The sequence below is a fragment of the Diabrotica virgifera genome, chromosome 3, assembly GCF_917563875.1.
Source record: "Diabrotica virgifera virgifera chromosome 3, PGI_DIABVI_V3a".
NCBI lineage: Eukaryota > Metazoa > Arthropoda > Insecta > Coleoptera > Chrysomelidae > Diabrotica > Diabrotica virgifera.
The window spans coordinates 137567706-137591034 of record NC_065445.1 but is presented as its reverse complement, the minus strand read 5'-3'; the positions used below and the strand labels follow the sequence as shown (position 1 = coordinate 137591034).

The window sequence follows — 23329 nt, the reverse complement described above, 5'->3', positions numbered from 1 at the left end:
GATTCGATATGCAAAATGACCAGAACATCGAGGCCATGGGCGACAACGATATGTACAAATATCTTGGAGTAAAGCAGGCGCGGAAAATTGACCATAAGCAAATGAAAACTGAGATAACTACTGAGTTTATAAGAAGGGTAAAACAGCTGCTTCGTTCACAGCTTAACAGTAAAAATTTGTTTAAGGCACTAAACACCTACGCTTGTTCCGCGCTTAGCTATTCATTTGGTATTGTTAAGTGGACAAAAACGGATATAGAAAATCTTCAGCGAAAAGTACGAACACACCTCACAAAGGCACAAAAACACCACCCTAAAAGTGCAGTAGAACGAACGACATTACCCCGGTATTTAGGAGGAAGAGGACTTATGGATATAGGTGAGCAATTAGATAAACAAATTGCTAATTTAAGAACTTATTTTCAGATGCAGGCTGAGACATCTAATCTACATCGCGCTATCTGCGCAGTAGATGACACAACACCGATCAAACTGAGGGAAGCAGAACTGCGCATAAACCACCTTACTAAGGACGAAAAAGTGCGCGCCTGGATGGGTAAACCTTCGCACGGGCGACATCCCAATGAGGTCAGCCAAGATTATGTCGACAATATAGCGTCGAACTACTGGTTGACATCAGGAAAGATGTTCCCTGAAACGGAGGGTTCATTACTGGCCATTCAGGATCAGGTTATACCAACCAGAAACTACCTGAAATATATCATCAAAGACCCTCAGGTTCAAAACGACAGATGCCGATATGGATGTCAAGCCCAAGAAACCATCCAACATCTTACAGGGGGCTGCCAGGCATTTGCTGCAACTGAATACAAGGAACGGCATGACGCAGTGGGAAAAATCCTTCATCAAAAGATAGCTATCAAGCTGGGACTTCTCCAAACGGACCATATTCCGTATTATCAATACGTCCCTGAGAGTATGCTTGAGGATGGCAACTACAAGCTATACTGGGACCGCACTGTGCTCACAGATCAAACAGTGGCACATAATAGACCAGATCTCGTACTAGTTAATAAATTAACAAGACAAACAACACTAATTGATGTGGCGATACCTAACAACAATAATCTACGTAGTAAATTCACTGAAAAGATCGCCAAGTACAGAGATCTAGAAATTCAAATACGAAGGCAATGGAGAATGCAAAGTACCCAGACGATACCTATTGTTATATCTACTACTGGAGTCATTCCGAAGAACCTCCTCGAAAGCATAAAAAGGCTGGGTCTAAATGAACATCTTTACAAGACCATGCAGAAAGCTGTACTACTCGCAACAGCCAGATGTGTACGAAAATTTTTGGGAGATACACCTGCATACCAAGTCACCTAGGGCTCGATAACACGGAAAGAGTCCCACCAGAGCTCAATCCTTTTGATACCGTAGGTATCTGGGATGAGTCAATTTTCCCCTTAGAGGGAGTGTGAGCCGTATGGCTAAATCTGGAATAATAATAATAAGCCTGTGGAAGTTTTTTGTCAGTTCTTCTATCACGCGCGGCCCCCTGCGAATGGGGGATGCTTTCTGGGTATTCGTAGCGCCAGTACCCAGAGAGTAGCAGGGATATTTGCCGTGGAACAAAAACTGACACCTGGCAGTAGGTATAAAATGCAAACCCATTAATATGGAGAATTATGATTTATGTTTAGGATCGCTGCCTGGGGATCGCCAGGGCACGTCTGGAGCCGGCGCTGGACGTGACAGCATGCGGGACGTCGGTGGCAGGGTGTTGAGGAGGCGGGCCCCTGTCATGCAAACAGCTACAGCCCAACAACAACAACAACCACAAGTGAGCCAAACAACAGCAAGAGCTCCACCCGCCGAAGGTGCTGCGCTGGAACCTCAGCCGGCGCTCACTCAAGCGGGACGACCGAGGCAGCGCATGAAATGGACTGCGTCCATTAATGAAAACATTTTGCGCTTCTACTACAAGGTGACAAACCTCGGTCAAGAAACGATCGGCTTCAGACAACAGCTGTATGCCGAATTTTGCAGAGAGTACCCAGATATTCAAGTATCGGAGCAAAGAATATCAGATCAATACCGGGTAATCATCAGAAATAATCTTATCCCAGAGGCTAGACGCGATACCATCAAAAGCGAAGTCGAACGGGAGATTAACAATCAAGGGCTAATTTTAGATCAAGTCCCTAATGAAATCCCTGATGAGCAGATTCCTGAGCTTCCCATACCAGAAACTCAACCTGATAATACACCGCAGGAAAACAACGAGTTACGTGATAGCCTAGTAAACGAAATGGCTCGCGCCGTACAAGAGTTTAATGGAACAAACCCACTTAGCAGACCACCGCTACCAAGAATTAACTCTTGTAAGAAACTAGGTGCGCTGTTACAAATTGTGAACACTGAAGTCCTACCCAATTACGTCGTAGAAGCTCACACATTAGAATATTTGCATATGCTCATCTACTGTGCAGCAACAGCAATTGCTAATGTAATGGGCATTAAGATCAGAACACGACGGGGTACTAATAACGGAAGAACTGGTAACAGAATTGCACCCTGGGAAAAAAGACTGCAAGGGAAGATTGAATTACTGCGTAGGGATATTGGCCAAGTCACAGAATATTTACGAGGAGTACCAAGTAGAAAAGTCATTAGGAGAGCTGAAGAAATAATGCGCAACACTGCAAGACACTCGAGATACGATCCAGACAATAACACAGCCCAACAGTGTCTGGATACATTAAAACAAAAACTCTCCGTCTATTCAGGGCGACTAAGGAGGTACAAAGTTAGTAACAACCGAAAAAGCGGCAATGCACTTTTTGAAAATTCCGAGAAGGCGTTCTACCGAAAACTCAATTCCACCGTAGAAAGTGCCGACAAGACTTACCCAAGCCAAGAAGAAATTCATGAGTTTTGGGGAAATCAACTTTCCACACCAGCTGCTTTTAACAACAATGCTGGATGGATAGAAGATACGACGCACAACTGTCACCACTACGTTACTGCTAACTACGAACCATTCACGACTGAAGAGGTCTCAAATGTCATCAAAGAGCTTCATAACTGGAAATCCCCTGGACCAGACGGAGTTCAGAACTTCTGGCTTAAAAAGTTTTGGTGTATTCATGATTGTTTATCAACATTAATTAATCATGTTATCTCTAATCCGCAGGAAATACCATCATTTCTAACTCAGGGAACTACTTATTTAATACCAAAGGATCAAAATAACACCCAAGATCCATCCAAGTACCGCCCAATTACTTGTCTTCCAACTTTGTATAAATTGGTCACATCCTGTGTAACCCAGCGTATCTACCAACACTGTGCTCTAAACAATATCATAGAGCCTCAACAGAAAGGATGCGCTAAGGGTTCCATGGGTTGCAAAGAACAACTTATCATCGACTCAGTCATTTCTAACCAGGCATTCACAAAAAAAAGGAACCCTTTTACTGCTTTTATTGACTATAAGAAGGCCTTTGATTCAGTACCGCATGAATGGCTTATAGATATATTAAAAATATACAAGGTCGATGATAACATAGTGACCTTTTTAAGGCATATAATGAGAGATTGGAAGACTAAAATTCACCTCCAAATACCCGGTGAAAACAATATCGAAACCGAAAATATCGCAATCAACCGTGGCCTGTTTCAAGGAGACTCGTTGAGTCCATTGTGGTTCTGCTTAGCTTTGAACCCCCTTTCCCAGCTATTAAACTCCACTGACTCAGGTTTTAGCATTAGAAACAATAATACTGTGGTAGCGAAGCTCAATCATCTGTTGTATATGGATGATTTGAAATTAATGGCTTCCACTCGAGAACACCTAGAACAGATGCTAAAAACTGTAGAAACATTCTCTAATGATATTAGCATGCACTTCGGACTAGACAAGTGCCGTGTTTTGAATATAGTCAGAGGAAAGGTACAGCCCGGTGGATTCGATATGCAAAATGGCCAGAACATCGAGGCCATGGGCGAAAACGATATGTACAAATATCTTGGTGTAAAGCAGGCGCGGAAAATTGACCATAAGCAAATGAAAACTGAGATAACTACTGAGTTTATACGAAGGGTAAAACAGCTGCTTCGTTCACAGCTTAACAGTAAAAATTTGTTTAAGGCACTAAACACCTACGCTTGTTCCGCGCTTAGCTATTCATTTGGTATTGTTAAGTGGACAAAAACGGATATAGAACATCTTCAGCGAAAAGTACGAACACACCTCACAAAGGCACAAAAACACCACCCTAAAAGTGCAGTAGAACGAACGACATTACCCCGGTATTTAGGAGGAAGAGGACTTATGGATATAGGTGAGCAATTAGATAAACAGATTGCTAATTTAAGAACTTATTTTCAGATGCAGGCTGAGACATCTAATCTACACCGCGCCATTTGCGCAGTAGATGACACAACACCGATCAAGCTGAGGGAACCAGAAATGCGCATAAACCACCTTACTAAGGACGAAAAACTGCGCACCTGGATGGGCAAACCTCTGCACGGGCGACATCCCAATGAGGTCAGCCAAGACTATGTCGACAATACAGCGTCGAACTATTGGTTGACATCGGGTAAGATGTTCCCTGAAACAGAAGGTTCAATACTAGCCATTCAGGATCAGGTTATACCAACTAAAAATTACCTGAAACACATCGTCAAAGACCCTCAGATCCAGAACGACAAATGCCGATATGGATGCCGAACCCAAGAAACCATCCAACATCTTACAGGGGGCTGTCAGGCATTTGCTGCAACTGAATACAAGGAACGGCATGACGCAGTGGGAAAAATCCTTCATCAAGAGATAGCTATCAAGCTGGGACTTCTCCAAACGGACCATCTCCCATATTATCAATACGTCCCTGAGAATATGCTTGAGGATGGCAACTACAAGCTATACTGGGACCGTACTGTGCTCACAGACCAAACAGTGGCACATAATAGACCAGATCTCGTACTAGTTAATAAATTAACAAGACAAACAACATTGATTGATGTGGCGATACCTAACAACAATAATCTACGTAGTAAATTTACTGAAAAGATCGCCAAGTACAGAGATCTGGAAATTCAAATACGAAGACAATGGAGAATGCAAAGTACCCAGACGATACCTATTATTATGTCTACTACTGGAGTCATTCCGAAGAACCTCCTCGAAAACATAAAAAAGCTGGGTCTAAATGAACACCTTTATAAGACCATGCAGAAAGCTGTACTACTCGCGACGGCCAGATGTGTACGAAAATTTCTGGGAGATACTCCAGCATACCAAGTCACCTAGGGCTCGATAACACGGAAAGAGTCCCACCAGAGCTCAATCCTTTTGATACCGTAGGTATCTGGGATGAGTCAATTTTCCCCTTACAGGGAGTGTGAGCCGTATGGCTAAATCTGGGATAATAATAATAATAAATGTAAAAATAATAATAAATGTCCTGTGGGAGTTTTTTGTCAGTTCTTCTATCAGGCGCGGCCCCCTGCGAATGGGGGATACTTTCTGGGTATTCGTAGCGCCAGTACCCAGAGAGTAGCAGGGATACTTGCCGTGGAACAAAAACTGACACCTGGCAGTAGGTATAAAATGCACACCCATTGATATGGAGAATTATGGTTTATGTTTAGGATCGCTGCCTGGGGATCGCCAGGGCACGTCTGGAGCCGGCGCTGGACGTGACAGCATGCGGGACGTCGGTGGCAGGGTGTTGAGGAGGCGGGCCCCTGTCACACAAACAGCTACAGCCCAACAACAAGAACAACAACCACAAGCGAGCCAAACAACAGCAAGAGCTCCACTCGCTGAAGGTGCTGCGCTGGAACATCAGCCGGCGCTCACTCAAGCGGGACGACCGAGGCAGCGCATGAAATGGACTGTGTCCATCAACGAAAGCATTTTGCGCTTCTATTATAAGGTGACCAACCTCGGTCAAGAAACGATCGGCTACAGACAACAGCTGTATGCCGAATTTTGCAGGGAGTACCCAGATATTCAAGTATCGGAGCAAAGAGTATCAGATCAATACCGGGTAATCATAAGAAACAACCTTATCCCAGAGACTAGACGCAATACGATCAAAAGCGAAGTCGAACGGGAGATTAATAACCAAGAGCTAGTTTTAGATCAAGTCCCTAATGAAATCCTTGATGAGCAGATTCCTGAGATTCCCATACCAGAAACTCAACCTGATAATACACAGCAGGAAAACAACGAGTTGCGCGATAGTCTAGAAAGCGAAATGGCTCGTGCCGTACAAGAGTTTAATGGAACAAATCCACTTAGCAGACCACCGCTACCACGAATAAACTCTTGTAAGAAACTAGGTGCGCTGTTACAAATTGTGAATACTGAAGTCCTACCCAATTATGTCGTAGAAGCCCACACATTGGAATATCTGCATATGCTAATCTACTGTGCAGCAACAGCAATTGCCAATGTAATGGGCGTTAAGATCAGAACACGACGGGGTACTAATAACGGAAGGACTGGTAACAGAATTGCACCCTGGGAAAAAAGACTTCTCGGAAAAATTGAATTACTGCGTAGGGATATTGGTCAAGTCACAGAATATATAAGAGGTGTAACAAGTAGAAAAGTCATTAAGAGAGCTGAAGAAATAATGCGGAGCACTGCAAGACACTCGAGATACGATCCAGAAAATAACACAGCTCAACAGTGTTTGGATACATTAAAACAAAAACTCTCCGTCTATTCAGGACGATTAAGAAGGTATAAAGTTAGTAACAACCGAAAATGTGACAATGCATTTTTTGAGAACTCTGAGAAGGCGTTTTACCGAAAACTCAATTCAACCGTAGAAAGTGTCGACAAGTCTTACCCAAGTCAAGAAGAAATTCATGAGTTTTGGGGAAATCAACTTTCCACACCAGCTGCTCTTAACAACAATGCTGGCTGGATAGAAGATACGACGCACAACTGTCACCACTACGTCACTGCTAACTACGAACCATTCACGACTGAAGAAGTCTCAAATGTCATCAAAGAGCTTCATAACTGGAAATCTCCTGGACCAGACGGAGTTCAGAACTTTTGGCTTAAAAAGTTTTGGAGTATTCATGAGTGCTTATCAACATTATTTAATCATGTTATTTCTAATCCGCAGGAATTACCATCATTTCTAACTCAGGGAACTACTTATTTAATACCCAAGGATCAAAATAACACCCAAGATCCATCCAAGTACCGCCCAATTACTTGTCTTCCAACTTTGTATAAATTGATCACATCCTGTGTAACCCGGCGTATCTACCAACACTGTGCTCTAAACAATATCATAGAGCCTCAACAGAAAGGATGCGCTAAGGGTTCCATGGGTTGCAAAGAACAGCTTATCATCGACTCAGTCATTTCTAACCAGGCATTCACTAAAAAAAGGAACCTTTTTACTGCTTTTATTGACTATAAAAAGGCCTTTGATTCAGTACCGCATGAATGGCTAATAGATATATTGAAAATATACAAAGTCGATGATAACATAGTGACCTTTTTAAGGCATATAATGAGAGATTGGAAGACTAAAATTCACCTCCAAATACCTGGTGAAAACAATATCGAAACCGAAAATATCGCAATCAGCCGGGGCCTGTTTCAAGGAGACTCGTTGAGTCCACTGTGGTTCTGTTTAGCTTTGAACCCCCTTTCCCAACTATTAAACTCCACTGACTCAGGTTTTAGCATTAAAAGCAATAATACTGTAGTAGCGAAGCTCAATCATCTGTTGTATATGGATGATTTGAAATTAATGGCTTCCACTCGAGAACACCTAGAAGAGATGCTAAAAACTGTAGAAACATTCTCTAATGATATTAGTATGCAGTTCGGTCTAGACAAGTGCCGTGTTTTGAATATAGTCAGAGGAAAGGTACAGCCCGGTGGATTCGATATGCAAAATGGCCAGAACATCGAGGCCATGGGCGATAACGATATGTACAAATATCTTGGAGTAAAGCAGGCGCGGAAAATTGACCATAAGCAAATGAAAACTGAGATAACAACTGAGTTTATAAGAAGGGTAAAACAACTGCTTCGTTCACAGCTTAACAGTAAAAATTTGTTTAAGGCACTGAACACCTACGCTTGTTCCGCGCTTAGCTATTCATTTGGTATTGTTAAGTGGACAAAAACGGATATAGAAAATCTTCAGCGAAAAGTACGAACACACCTCACAAAGGCACAAAAACACCACCCTAAAAGTGCAGTAGAACGAACGACATTACCCCGGTATTTAGGAGGAAGAGGACTTATGGATATAGGTGAGCAATTAGATAAACAAATTGCTAATTTAAGAACTTATTTTCAGATGCAGGCTGAGACATCTACTCTACACCGCGCAATCTGCGCAGTAGATGACACAACACCGATCAAACTGAGGGAACCAGAAATGCGCATAAACCACCTTACTAAGGACGAAAAACTGCGCACCTGGATGGGTAAACCTCTGCACGGGCGACATCCCAATGAGGTTAGCCAAGACTATGTCGACAATACAGCGTCGAACTATTGGTTGACATCAGGAAAGATGTTCCCTGAAACGGAGGGTTCATTACTGGCCATCCAGGATCAGGTTATACCAACCAGAAATTACCTGAAATATATCGTCAAAGACCCTCAGGTTCAAAACGACAGATGCCGATATGGATGTCAAGCCCAAGAAACCATCCAACATATTACAGGGGGCTGCCAGGCATTTGCTGCAACTGAATACAAGGAACGGCATGACGCAGTGGGAAAAATCCTTCATCAAGAGATAGCTAACAAGCTGGGACTTCTCCAAACGGACTATCTCCCATATTATCAATACGTTCCTGAGAGTATGCTTGAGGATGGCAACTACAAGCTATACTGGGACCGCAGTGTGCTCACAGACCAAACAGTGGCACATAATAGACCAGATCTCGTACTAGTTAATAAATTAACAAGACAAACAACACTAATTGATGTGGCGATACCTAACAACAATAATCTACGTAGTAAATTTACTGAAAAGATCGCCAAGTATAGAGATCTGGAAATTCAAATACGGAGACAATGGAGAATGCAAAGTACCCAGACGATACCTATTGTTATGTCTACTACTGGAGTCATTCCGAAGGCCCTCTTCGAAAGCATAAAAAAGCTGGGTCTCAATGAACATATTTATAAGACCATGCAGAAAGCTGTACTACTTGCGACGGCCAGAAGTGTAAGAAAATTTTTGGGAGATACACCTGCATTCCAAGTCACCTAGGGCTCGATAACACGGAAAGAGTCCCACCAGAGCTTAATCCTTTTGATACCGTAGGTATCTGGGATGAGTCAATTTTCCCCTCAGAGGGAGTGTGAGCCGTATGGCTAAATCTGGATAATAATAAATGTCTTTATTAGTATTCCAAAAATTATACAACAAAACAAAAATATTAATTGGTCTGTAGGGCGAGGTTCAGCTTGTACATCATTGAAGGACAGCAATGTACAGCTGCTCTTCCACCTAACCCCCATTTCCTAATGGAAGGGCGAAAAACTATATTTTGTATATAAATATACTTACATATACTGATACTACTAGATAGTATGCAAATTAGGTACTCTAAAAATCGTAGGCTTGGCATTACTGCTCAGATAACAAATATTTAAACATTTTTTCCTTAAAACTATGTCCGGATAATGTACGAATATCATAATCAAAATTATTCAAATGACTCGCAATTGAAAAAGAAAATGAGCGTTTGAAAAAATGCGTTACGTGACGTGGTAAAGAGAGAGTGTTCCTATGTCTTAGATTAAGGTTATGGACATCAGTTCTATAAGTTATTCTATTGTATAGGTAAGGAGGTACCCCTTCCCGAAGAATCTTATGGTAGAAACATAAAGCATGAAGTTTTCTGCGGTCTTTCATGTTTAACCACTTATTTAAAGTAAAAGTGTGGCTAATACTTTGATACTTTCTAATTCCAAAAATTAATCGCAAACAGGAGTTTTGTAATTTCTGTATTCTCCTAGAATCAGTCTCAGTAAGGCATGAGTTATAAAGCACATCGCAATAATTTAATTTTGATAAAATTAAAGATTCACACAACAAGGATTTGGTAGCACTGTTTAATATATTACGACTTTGGTATAGAAGCTTAAGTACCCCGTATGCTCTTTGTAAACAAAGACTAACATGGTGTGTAAATCTTAAGTCTTCATCCAACCAAACCCCCAGGTTTTTTACCTTTTTGCTAAAAATTAAGTTACCATTTTCTAAAAGCAGTTTATTTGAGTAAGTTTCTAAAAATATTTTTCGATGAGAGGATCTACCAAAAACAATAGCCTGAGTTTTGGACGCATTCAGTTTTAGGCAATGATTTTGAGAAAAAATCTGCATATTTAATAAATCATAATTTATTGCATGAACTGCTTGTTCACACTCGTCTAAATTAAATGACATATAAAGTTGTGTATCATCAGCATAGTAGTGTTGAGTGCAAGACAAAAAAGCAGAAGGAAAATTTGATGTATACACAGAGAATAAAATGGGACCTAGTATCGATTCTTGAGGAACACCATTGTTAAGTTCTAAAAAAGAAGAAATTTCTTGATGAAGTTTTACAGCTTGATATCTATTTGATAGATAAGATTTCATTAACTCGACTGCTCCTTCATCTAACCCAGAGAACTGTAGAATATAGGATAATAAATCATGGTTAATTGTATCAAAGGCTTTCGAGTAATCCAAAAGAATTAGAATTGATATTTTATTTTGATCATAAGCTTTGAAGATGTCATCAGTAATGTTTACTAAAGCAGACAGACAACTATGCCCAGACCTGAAACCGGACTGTATAGAAGGAATAATTTTATTCTTATTTAAGTGAGTACTTAACTGATTTTCAATTACCTTTTCTAGAATTTTGGATAATGTTGGCAGAACACTTACAGGTCTAAGATCATTTAAACTATTAGGAATTTTAGTTTTAGGTAATGGAATAACATGCGCACGTTTCCAGTTATTAGGAAAAACAGAATGTTTTAAACAAAAGTTGATAATATGCGTGATATACGGAAGAAGATAGGGAATACACAACTGTAATGTTAATATGTTAATACCATCATGTCCAACAGCTTTACTCTTTATCTTATTTATTATATATAAAATATCAGTTTCAGAGACTGGTTTAAAATTAAGCAATTTGTTAAAATAAGTTTTAACATTGTTTTGATAAAACATTTTTGTATCTAAGTCCTCTTTCATTTTTGGTATAACTTCAATAAAGTGTTTATTAATGTCATTTATATTCCATTTGCTACTTACATCAAAACTTTTCTCATGCTTGTCGTCATTTCTCAAATATTTTAAATTGCTCCACATATCTTTGGCAGATCTAACATGAATATTTTTAAAAAATGATTTTTTTTCTTTTATAGTGACTGCTGATACTAAATTACGTAATTTTTTGTAGTTATTCCAATGTGCAATATTTTTAGAAATTTTGTAACTTAAAAATGCTTTGTCCCTATCCAGCATTAAAGCTCTAATCGTATCAGTCAGCCATGGAGCATATTTCTTTGTAATCCTGTAAGTCCTAATTGGGACATGAATATCAAGCAATGTAACAATATTTTCAGACAAAAAAGTTACTTTACTATCTACATCTGTGAGGTCATAAATATTTCTCCATGGTATGGACTCCAGATCAGATTTAAATTGATTATAATTTAAGTTTTTAAAGTTACGACCAGTAATAAATTTTGTTTTATTGGTTTTAACCTCACAACTTACCTTTAACATTATCATTTCATGATCACTTATTTCAGGAATATGTTTTATTTCAACTGAAATTATTTTATCCTCACTTGATGTGATCACATAATCCAGTAGGGTGGATGTAGATTTTGTTATTCTTGTTGCTTGATTTACCAGCTGTTTTAACCCAAGACCATTTAATAAATCAATAACGAATTGTGTAGAACAATTGCTAAAGTTTAATAGATCAACATTAAAGTCACCCAAGCACAGTATATGATCTACTAAGGGCAATATTGAAGATACAACTGTTTCAAAAGAGTCGAAAAAAGTTTTATAAAATATTTCATTGGGATTATAGCACACACCGATTGCTAATGTTTCATTTTTAAACGAAAGTTTTAACCATATCTGTTCTATTTCATTTGTTGATTGTATAATGTTATAATTTATATTACTCTTTAAATAAACTCCTACACCTCCACCCGTAGTATTTCTATTTCTATCAACTCTTACAAACTGATAACCAGGAATATCAATAATATGATTAGAAACACCTCTACTTAACCAGGTCTCACTTACACCTAATACGTCCAAATCATTATCCAGAACAAGCCTTTTTACATCATTGAAATGAGCAACTAAAGATCTAGAATTAATGTGAGCACATTTTAGATTATTCATGATTTGCTTAAATCGGATGCATATATTATATATTTAAATAACATTTCTTACAAATAGTATCAGTGGCTGCTTATAAATTATAATTAACAAAAAATCTCCCCAAATTACCTGTACTAATTGTAGTAAATAATAAATCTCTGAAATGTAAACAAGTATACGAACCTAAATAAAACAAAAAGCAAACTTTAACTGCCAGTAACAATACCTACTTAAAAATTAGCAACTAATGCCCAATGTATCAATTAAATTAGAAAAATACTATTTTAAATACAGCATAGATACAAAAATACATAAACAAATAGATAAATAGATAAACAAATCAGATTGAGATTTGTCAAGCTCCGAGCAATTGTCCCATGTAAATTTAATGTTTAATTAATTGCATTTATAAATTATTATGTCGAAAGGTCATTTTCAGATGATATGAGTTTCCTAGAACCATTTTGAAAAGCATAGATTTTACCTTGAAATGTCCAGCAATTCTTTACCCCAAAAGTTGATCGAACTTTTTTAAGTAATTCCTGACCACTGGGTGATAACATCTCACTAAACACCACACCACAGCCTTTAAGATTCTTCTTTTGATTGAACACATGTTCTTTTAACCACTTGTTTATAAATACCACAGCAATTGGTCTTGGTCTCCTATCATTGCTCCGCTTTTTTCCTAGTCGATAACAACAATCAAAACTGGTTGGTGAAATATTTATTTTTAATTTATTGCCAATTAAGTTCGCCACAACGTCAGGAAGGTCTTCTTTCTCTTTTTCACTAACGCCCATTATAACAAGAGATTTATTTCGTTTGTCTTGTTTTAAGTACTCTATATCGGATTGGTTCTGTAGCACCATTTTTTGAACTTTATTTAGCTCCTCTTTAATAGAATCTATCAATTCCAAAGCATTTTTCTCGAATTCATTGATCTGGGTAAAATGCGTACCTGGATTACTGCTGGTTATCTGCGATTTTAAATCCATTATGCCCTTTTGAAGGAATTCCTCAAGCTTCGCGACACGTGTAGCGATTGATTTGCTGTCCATTTCAGGATTGTTCCTTGTGGTCGGCATATTATTACTCACACACACGTTTGTACAGGGATTAATACTTAAAACCACTAACAGAATGCAATTAATTACAAATAAATCAAAAATTCTCGGATCTCGACATAAACACGACTTACTCGTTTAGCGCCATCTATCAGAATGACTATACTTGTCATATATACTTGTCACTTGGAAAATTCTGCGGAAAATTTTCACCCTGATTCCGTGATTTTCTTAGTCCTGCCTTTTAAAAAAGTTATAATACTCAACTACAATCAATACCTTTTCGGTACTCGGCAGGAAGGTTAAACGGTTCTTGTAAGACGGCAGGAGTCCTAGATTTGTAAGAAAATTCGTGAACAAGTCAACGATTTTCTGAGTCATGCCATTTTGCACATGTTTCAAGAATCTTAATATGTCTATTTACAAAGAGGCAGGATGGTTTTATGGTTATTTTGTATACAGGGTGGGGCATTAGTGTGACCAAGTCCAATTATTCGTTTGTCGTAAGATATACGAAAAAAGTTATTTAGGTAAAACATGGGCCACAGATAGGACTATGATTTAACAGTATTTTCTAATGTACAGGGCTACCCGTTTTCACAGGGTGACACAAATTTTTGTTTTTTTGGATTCTACTCGATGTTCTCTTTAATAAAATACAGTGTTTTGAAATATTATACGAGGTAGTTTAAAATATAATTACGTCTTTTGTTAATTTTGTAGGAACATTAACACCCTATACATATTGTTAGTGATTTGATATCCAAACTTCTATTAATTTATGTTTAAACGATTTTTAATATAGTCTAGTATTGTCAGTTATTAATAGTATACCAAAATGTTTAATTTTAGTATACGGGGTTGGTTGAAACTCGGAATGAATATTTTCTGAGATTTCTTAAATGGGACACCCTGTATTTTAGTATTATAATAAAATTATATTTTATGGTACCTTTTTATTTGTTAAGCATTTTCTATACCATATTTTTATATTAATTTCGACAGTAAATTGATACAGACAGATTACTCAGGTAGTTTTTGGTATTTCTATTTCCTGTATACGATCTATTTCCTGAAACAGATTTCACCAAGATAAAAATGTTTTATGTTCATGAATCACACTCGCTTCTTGTGTGTGCGGACTTCTATTTGTTAAGCTATGTTTTATTTTCATGAAACGTGTTTTACGTTTCATGTTTTATGTTTCATGTTTCTTTCGTGTGGGGCCTCTCGAAGATAAAAATGTTTCAAGCACATGAATCACACTCGTTTCATTGGTGGGCTGACTTCTACTATTTATTTAGCAGGGTTTTATTTTCATGAAACGTGTTTTACGTTTCATGTTTCATATTTACGTTTCATCTTTCTTTGGTGTGCGGCTTCCCTAAGGCGAGCCGCACACCAACGATACATGAAACGTAAAACATTAAACATGAAACGTAAAATACGTTTCATGAAAATAAAAAACGGCTAAACAAATCTTAAAGTCTGCCTACCAATGAAACGAGTGTGATTCATGCTCATAAAACATTTTTATTTTCGGAGAGTCGCATAAATGGCCCGACGTCTATTTGTTTAGCAGTGTTGTATTTCCATGAAACGTGATTTAAGTTTCATGGAAATAAAACACTGCTAAACAAACAGACGTCCGGCCATTTATGAAACTTTCCGAAAATAAAAATGTTTTATGAGCATGAATCACACTCGTTTCATTGGTAGGCGGACTTCAAGATTTGTTTACCTGTGTTTTATTTTATTGAAACGTGTTTTACGTTTCATGTTTCATGTTTTACGTTTCATGTTTCTTTGATGTGCGGCTTGCCTAAGGGAGCTAAAGCTCTTTACAGATGGCGCGTTGTAATTAGTTTTTTATCTCCAGAACGCTTCCAATTCCAAAGACAAAAACTGGTCCGCCTTTTTTTCTTCCAGAGATAAATCGATTCCATCAATTGCGAATCTCTAGTACCGGTCATAGGAATCTTTTTTGTCTTTCCCTTTTAGGTATTTTTGACACTAGATTATTAAATTGTGAGGTATTCTAGTACTAAAAGGTACTCCCGCTTTGTCAGTAGGATGCACGGTTTTCTGGAAAAATCCATTTTAAAATTTTTTGTTTGTTGAATTTGAAAAAAATTAAAAAAAAATAAAAAAAAGACGGTGTATTTGACGACTTAAAGCAAGAGTAACTTTTAGTACTAGACTACCTCATAATTTAATACTCTACTCTCAAAAATGTCTAAAAATTTAAAGACGAATAAGTTATGAGATAAAATATCCGTTGATCTACCCAAGACGGATGCCTATGATCAGTACTAGAAATTCACAATTGATAAAATCGATTCATCTCTGGAAGATAAATAAACGTAGCAGTTTTCATTTTCCTAAATAGAATTTTTCTAAATTCTTTTAAACTAAAAAAACCAAAAAACGAAAAATTTTTCAAATCGATTTTTCTAGAACACTGCGTATTCTTCTGAGTTAAAGCAAAAGCACCTTTTAGTACAAAAGTATCCCAGAATTTAATAATCCAGTGTCAGAAATGCTTAAAAGTTAGACAGAAAAGTTATTCGATAAAATATCCGTTTCCGTACCCAAAACAGACCCCTATGACCGGTACTAAAAATTGACAATTGATAATTGATATTTGACAATTGACCTCTGGAAGATAAATAAGTGTACCAGTTTTCCGTTTTTCCAAATAAAAGCGTTCTGCAGCTATTTTAAAGAAACTAATTACAAGACTTCGATATGATTCTTCTAGACGAAGCATATCGAAGTAGAGGTCGTCTGCCAACCAGATGGTCTGATGACATCAAACGGATCGACAGAAACTTGATGCAGACAGCACAGGACAGAAATGCATGGAGAAGACTGAGGGAGACCTATATCCAGCATTGGATAGATCCGGGTTGAATTATGACGATGATGAATTACAAGACGCCATCTTTAAAGAGCTCTAGCTTTCCACGGAAGCAGTTTTGAACTAGGTGAATTGAGTTAAATTTTCTTAAAATTATCTGAGGAATGTCCGGTTTTCGTTTGTTATGAGAGCTTCTGGACACCCTGTATAATATAATGGGTAGGTAAATTCCCTACTATAACCAATAAATTGTAAAAATTGTTTATTTATTTTATTGCGTTTACTTAGATAAAAATATGATCTAATCACTTAAAATAAAGATGCTACAGTTTGCTATTAGATTTGAAAAGTGTGTAAAAATTCCGAGACATTATTCAGGAAAATAATATTTAATAGGATACGATTGTTTTAATGATATACAAATTAATTTTTTATATTATTCATCTTTGCGGTTATCCTGCAAGTTGTAAACGGTTTTAGATTAGTGTTTTTTAAGCATACTTGACATGGTATGACTCAGAAAATTGTGGTGATATGAATAAATTTGTATAACACCCTGAAATAATTTTACAGACACACAATTTAATTTTTTTATACGAAATAACTATACAACCATCCTGCCTTTTTGAAAATAGATTTATATTAACTTTCTTGAGATATGTGCGAAATGGCATTACTTAGATTATTTCATTCATAGGAGATTCTGACCAATATAAAGCTACAGAAATCTGAATTAAATCGATAATTTTTGATAATCTCCCGTCGTTAAGTATATTACGTCAGATGCCCTTCGTTGCTACGAAAAAATACATTCAGTGACATTAATGACAATTAATGTTTTAAAAATTATAAAAGTGATGACTTTCAATCGTCAAATATTTATAAAAACTGTGTGTTTAATGGTACTTACATAAATAAATTACAATAAAATATTGGTTTTAAACAGTTTTATTCATGAAATAATCGCAACAAATTGCACTCGACCTCTGAAATTAATATAGAATTTTTGCTCTCGTGACACTTTGACATAATTTCACTCGCCGTCGGCTCGTGAAATTAAAACTGTCAAAGTGTCACTCGGGAAAAATTCAATAATTTCAGAGCTCTTGTGCAATTACTACTGAAAATCGTGTAATTTTCCACGAATTTTCTTACACATTTTTTAACTATATATAGTAAAAAAGTGTAACTAAACATCCTGCCATTTTGAATAATGTCTACTGAAATTATTTATTTTATAACAAAATTTATTTTATGACTTAGAAAATCACGAAACCAGAGTGAAAATTTTATACAGAATTTTCCAAGAAAGAAGTGCAGTTAAACATTAGGTGACGTCATGCCAACATTTTTTTTTTGGTCATTTTGAAATAAATATGATTAATTTATTAAGTTGGCAGGACTTAGAAAATTATGAAAATTTCATTATTTTCATTACATGTTTGTATATCTGTATACTCCCTTAGTCCTTTTGCAACCGTCCTACCCAAAAAATGTTCTTCATAGAATAGATAGTATCCTGTTATTCTATGGATATGGCAGGACTTAAAAATTCATCGCAACTTCCAATTTTTTTTTTATGGAAAATCTAATTTTCACAGGAACATGTCACAGGAAACCCGTGGATTTTTCCACAAATTGTAAGTACCTTCTCTAACCTTCCAGTATTGCAAAGGGCAGGACTTAGAAAATAGTGGTTGAACTTCTGTTAATATCTCCCGGTTTATTACAGTTTCACCAATCCAATATTCGTGTTCAGCGACCTCAAAAACCCCTAGATATTAAATTTGAACTATTTTCATAACAAATTTTCATAAAACTCCGGGAGATGACGTACATGCCGGGCACCAGGTATCTCGTACAGCATCGCCGCAGCAATATTCGTGTTCAGCGACCTCAAAAATGTCGGGATAACACGTTTCAACGATTTTCATATTGAATTTTGATAAAAGTCCAGAAGACGACGTGAATACCGGAATACCGGGCACCAGGTAGCTAATACAGTTTCGCCAACCAGAATTCGTGTTCAGCGACTTCAAAAACTCCCCTGGAATAAAAATTAAACTAATTTCAATGCTTAGCTTCCAAGTTGTGAATTTTTATTTTTTGAACACTTCCGAGATGGACTATGCAAAATGCGTATTCCGCCTACAACGATGCAATTTTCATTTGTCCCTCATCCCAATAGGTCAACTTTTTTCCTTAAGATGTCTCGAATCGAATACAAAAGGTTTCGTAACAATGAAACCTCGTCTAAAAGTAAAATTAGCATCTACTGTTTTCATACTTTATCCTCTTCTTCTTCTTCATCTTCTTTTTGTATAGACATGACTCTGTCTGTTTTTTCAATATGCCTCTAGTAAGTTGTCGTTCCATCGTTTTCGTGGTCTTCCCACTGATCGTCTTCCTATTGGGGAACCTTCTCTCGCTATCCTGACTATCCCATTTGTTGTCATTCGGCTTATGTGGTCATTCCATTCTACTCTTCTGTTTCTTACCCAGTTATTAATGTTATACACCTTACACCTCCGTCGTATATCTGTACTTATAGCTCTGTCCTATAGATTCTTAGCATGGATTTTTCGAAGGGTTTTCATCTCCGCTGTTGCGAGCGATCTTTTTGTCCTCTCTGTGTCGGGTCGTGTTCCTGCCGCTTATGTCATTATTGGTCTGATGACTGCTTTGTAAATTCTGCCTTTCATTTGTTTTCCGATATTTTTATTTGTCCATATTGTCTCATTCAGGCAACCTGCGGCTCTGTTTGCTGTATTCACTTGATCTTCCACTTCTGTTCCGAGCCTTCCGTAGCTAGATAGTGTGATGCCTAGATATTTAAACTCCATCATTTGTTCTATTATCTGACCTTCCAGCTCCAATTTACATCTTATTGGATCTGCTGTTATAACCATGCATTTTGTCTTTTGTGAGGAAATTAACATGTCAAATTTTCTGGCGATTATGTTGAATTGATGCAGCATACGTTATAAATCATCTTCACTTTGAGAGATTACTATTGCATCGTCCGCATAGCAGATTATTTTAAGTTGTTTTTCTCCCATTTGGTATCCTTTTTTAGTTCTTACTTTTTTCATACTGTATCTAAAACCAATTATATAGGTAAACCTGCTTTTAATAAAGGTAAACTTAAACTTACTGGTATGTAATGAAGTTTGTCCAAAACTTTATAAGAATGGTACGAAATTGTTCATCAATCCCAACAGGAAGAAATGGCAAATTCCATAAGTACATTAACTCCTCTGCGTGTCCAACGTGCTCCGTACCTTAAACAAGTTAACAGTAAGTGTTTTGAAAAAAAAATCTAAAATAATAAATAATAGTAAAAAATATCCGGGATATACATTATTCGAAAATACTCTTTTCCTCAATATCACGAACATTATTAATAATGAATTTATTACAATAAAGGACGATATGGCCATAATTATCATTATGTTGCTTGCTGCACTGGAACAACATCAGCAAAAATGTCAATACTAATCCAGAGCAATAAGGTAAAAAAGGAACTGGTCTTTCAGCAGAGTCGGATTCAAGGCAGTTATATACAGAATTGGTGTGAGGCCCTACTTCCTACCATTAAGAAAATTGTTGTTATAACTATGATATACAGCCAATGATGTACAGCCAGGTATCTACAAACCCATAACATTTCAAATTGAAGCGTGGTTTTGCAGAAAAACAAACAGTAAATAAAAGTTTTGTTTTGTTTATCGTTTTTGCAAAACAAAACCTAAAAAGCGATGGTACGAGAGCTGGAGCTCCAGACTGTAACTAAAGAAACAGGATATTACCTATTAAAAGAAGAAGAAGAAGAAGAAGAAGAAGAAGACGAAAACGTTGTTAAAACAGAATATTTTATTTTTGACGTTTGTGTTCGAGAATTTGATCTGTGCACTATGTCTGTTTTCAATGAGGAGGTGCGTTCTTACAAAAATGAAATATAACGTCAGCAACAAGCAGTCCAAATTGTAGGTTTAATTGGAGATGACGATCGCAGTAATGTCTTGCTGATGTTATGGGAATCCACCAATCCAGCCTTTCAAGTGCTTTAAGCAGTTATAGAGAAAGTGGAGGATACAGAAGAAGACCAGTTCCAGGACTTCCCAAGTGCACGAACCCCGCGGATAAATGTTTACATTCTCAGACTTTGCGTACACATCATGTTACAGCTATATTAACGACTGGACCAATATTGTTTTTACTGATAAGTCAAGATTTGCAATCTGTGGATCCGACAGACACTTTGCACTGTCGTATCCACAAAGTGCAAGTCTTCACTCATCAATAAAGAGAATATTATCCCAGTCGTTATTATCTCAATCGACATGTCCTGGTGCAAAATTTAAACGTGCCATACGATATGTCCTCGCTAATGGTGAAGCAGTAGCAGGTATTCTGACTCTGATTCCAAATTCCCCTTAATTTTTTTCTAAAGAATTGGCACTTATTTAAACATTACGGGCTGTGGAAATATAATTTCGCAGTAGTCTAGCTGTAACATGATATCTACGTAAAGTCTGTAGATGTAACTAACAATCATCTGCGGGTTTCGTGCACTTGGGACGTCCCGAAACTGGTCTTCTTGTGTATCCTGCACTTTCTCTATACCTTCTTAAAGCTCTTAAAACGCTGAATTGGTGGATTCTCATAACATCAGCAAGATATTGCTGCGATCGGCCATCTCCAATTAAACCTACAATTTGGGCTGCTTGTTCTGAAGTTTTATTACTCAATTTTTTAAGAACGCACCTTCTCATTAAAAACGCGCAGACATGGTACACAGATCAAATTCCCGAACACAAATGTCCAAAATAAATATTCTCCTTTAACAACGTTGTGTTTACTGTTTGTTTTTTGGTAAAAACATGCTTTAACTTGAAATGTTATGGGTTCCTTTCTACATATCTAAACCTAAAGGACACTATAGACGAGTATTATGACATTGTGATAGAAATAAAAAATTGTTTTTAAACATTTTTCTTCAAATTGTTTCAAAAATTATGTGGTCCTTTTTGTGATTAGTGTATTTTTAAATAATAAAAGATACAAGAGCTGTACTAGGACTGGATCGTACCAAAAAAAGGTGATTAATAGCAAGCTGAAAATTTTGTTAAAAGCATAACGGTGTCTAGTTGAAAAAACTTTGAAGTACGGGAAGACTGGAACAGGGGAAGTTTTAATTGTGGAACAGGTTAAAAATTTGGAACGTCAGACCACTAAAACGTCCCATGTGTTTTGTCGGACAGAACTTCCATTTGATTTGCTACTCTTTCATTAAACTCTCATGCAAAAATCAGACTGCTATTTTTCACCTGTCATAATTCCTGTTATTTGACATGATCTACGTGTCGGACTTATTAAAATGTATAATTGGTGATAAATACCAGTCTGATTTTTACACGAGAGTTTAATGAAAGGGTAACAAATCAAATGGAAGTTCTGTCCGATAAAATACATGGGTCGTTTTCGTAGCATGACGTTCGAAACCTGTAACCTGTTCCACAATTAAAACTTCCCCTGTTCCAGTGTTCCCATACATCATAGTTTGTCCGACTAGACACCGTTAATCTATTAACAAATTTTCAGCTTGCTATTAATCAACTTTTTTTTAGTACGCAGAATCCAGATCTTGTTACAGTAAAATATTAAAAATAAACGTAGTAAAACGTATAGCTTTAAGTCCGGGTAGTTTTCTAGGACTGCCTCCAGCAGTTATTCAAGTCAACATCATCTTCTTATAAGAATGTCACTAGAGAATTAAATATATCTTCTGCTTTATGACCGTGATTTAGCAAAAATATGAAAAAACTTTCAACATAAATGAAACCTTCCGTGAAACCAAATATCACAGTTAATTGATTGAACAGAATTAATGTATCTGAATATCGTTCTAATTTTTTTAAAGTTTGGTGCTTTGTAGGGCCCCCGTAATGTGGGGGCACCGGGCAGCTGCCCAGTCTGCCTCCCCTTAAATCTGGCTCTGGGTTTTTGTCACATTATATTATTATTTTTTTGGTAATTTTTTGACGTTTTCTCCAAAAATCTAAGTTTAACAATTTTTGATCCATGTTTTTTGTAATATTTTATTTTATTTCATTTGTTTGACGCTGGAGCAGAGCATCTGCTTGCGACAAATCTATTGTGTATTTGTACACTCACATGTACACTGTGACTTAACGGTAAAATTTAACTAAAATTTTGGTTGAGATGCCTTAAAAATATTGTACAGTACACTGTACACTGTGCACTACTGGGACCGAAAGGGTCAAAATGGTGCATTTTTGTAGACTAGGAACCGGTATAGATGAAATTTGCTAATCATTTTAGGCACGATAAGAAACTATAACTTAAATAGTAGAAGCTAAAAGGAAACGTATGAACACTGTGCCGTCACTTTTTAGTGGCAGATGCGTCGACAGTGGTGCATCAAACTTTCCACTTATAGACGGGATAAATAAATTAAAAGGTACCCTCCCTCACTCCCAAAATTCAATTTTTTTTTATTTAAAGTTCTATGTGATTAAAAAATAAGACTCAGCGTAATTTTAACCCACCACCCACTTACCCCTTCCCCCACCATCAAAATCTTCATTTTACGTTTTTTACTTTTTTTTAGGAGGGATGAAATCAATTTTAAAATTTCACAAAATGCATTGGCATAGTTGAGGCTTTTACAAAATGTGTCTATTATTTATAGATCCGTAGTTTAAGTATATAGTCTCAAAAAAAAATTTTTTTGAGACGGCTGGAGGTCTAATTTCTTTTCTATTTTGTATATTTTATCAAACACTATGTTTTAAATTTTTTTCAGATTTTTCCGTAAGTTTCACCACCTTCAAAAATCTAAAAAAACTGGTTTTTGTAGGATTTTGGGGGTTCGCACGTGTTTCTTCCATTTTTAAATGTTCTAAAGGTCTCATTTACTTCAATTCATAATATATAACCTATAAAAAAACATTACTTTGATCTATTTTGAAGTCTATAAACTAGAGAAAA

The 23329-nt window shown here is 36.8% G+C and overlaps 1 protein-coding gene across 2 annotated transcripts in view; it reads right to left on the bottom strand.

The window, feature by feature from the left end:
* LOC114339383 (juvenile hormone esterase) overlaps nucleotides 1-23329 on the bottom strand; it is a 104153-nt gene that overhangs the window by 13071 nt on the left and 67753 nt on the right. For both annotated transcript variants that reach the window (XM_050645548.1, XM_050645549.1), the window contains exon 10: nucleotides 19470-19596. In XM_050645548.1, the coding sequence (XP_050501505.1) occupies nucleotides 19470-19596 (127 nt within the window). The remainder of the gene's footprint in view (nucleotides 1-19469; nucleotides 19597-23329) is intronic.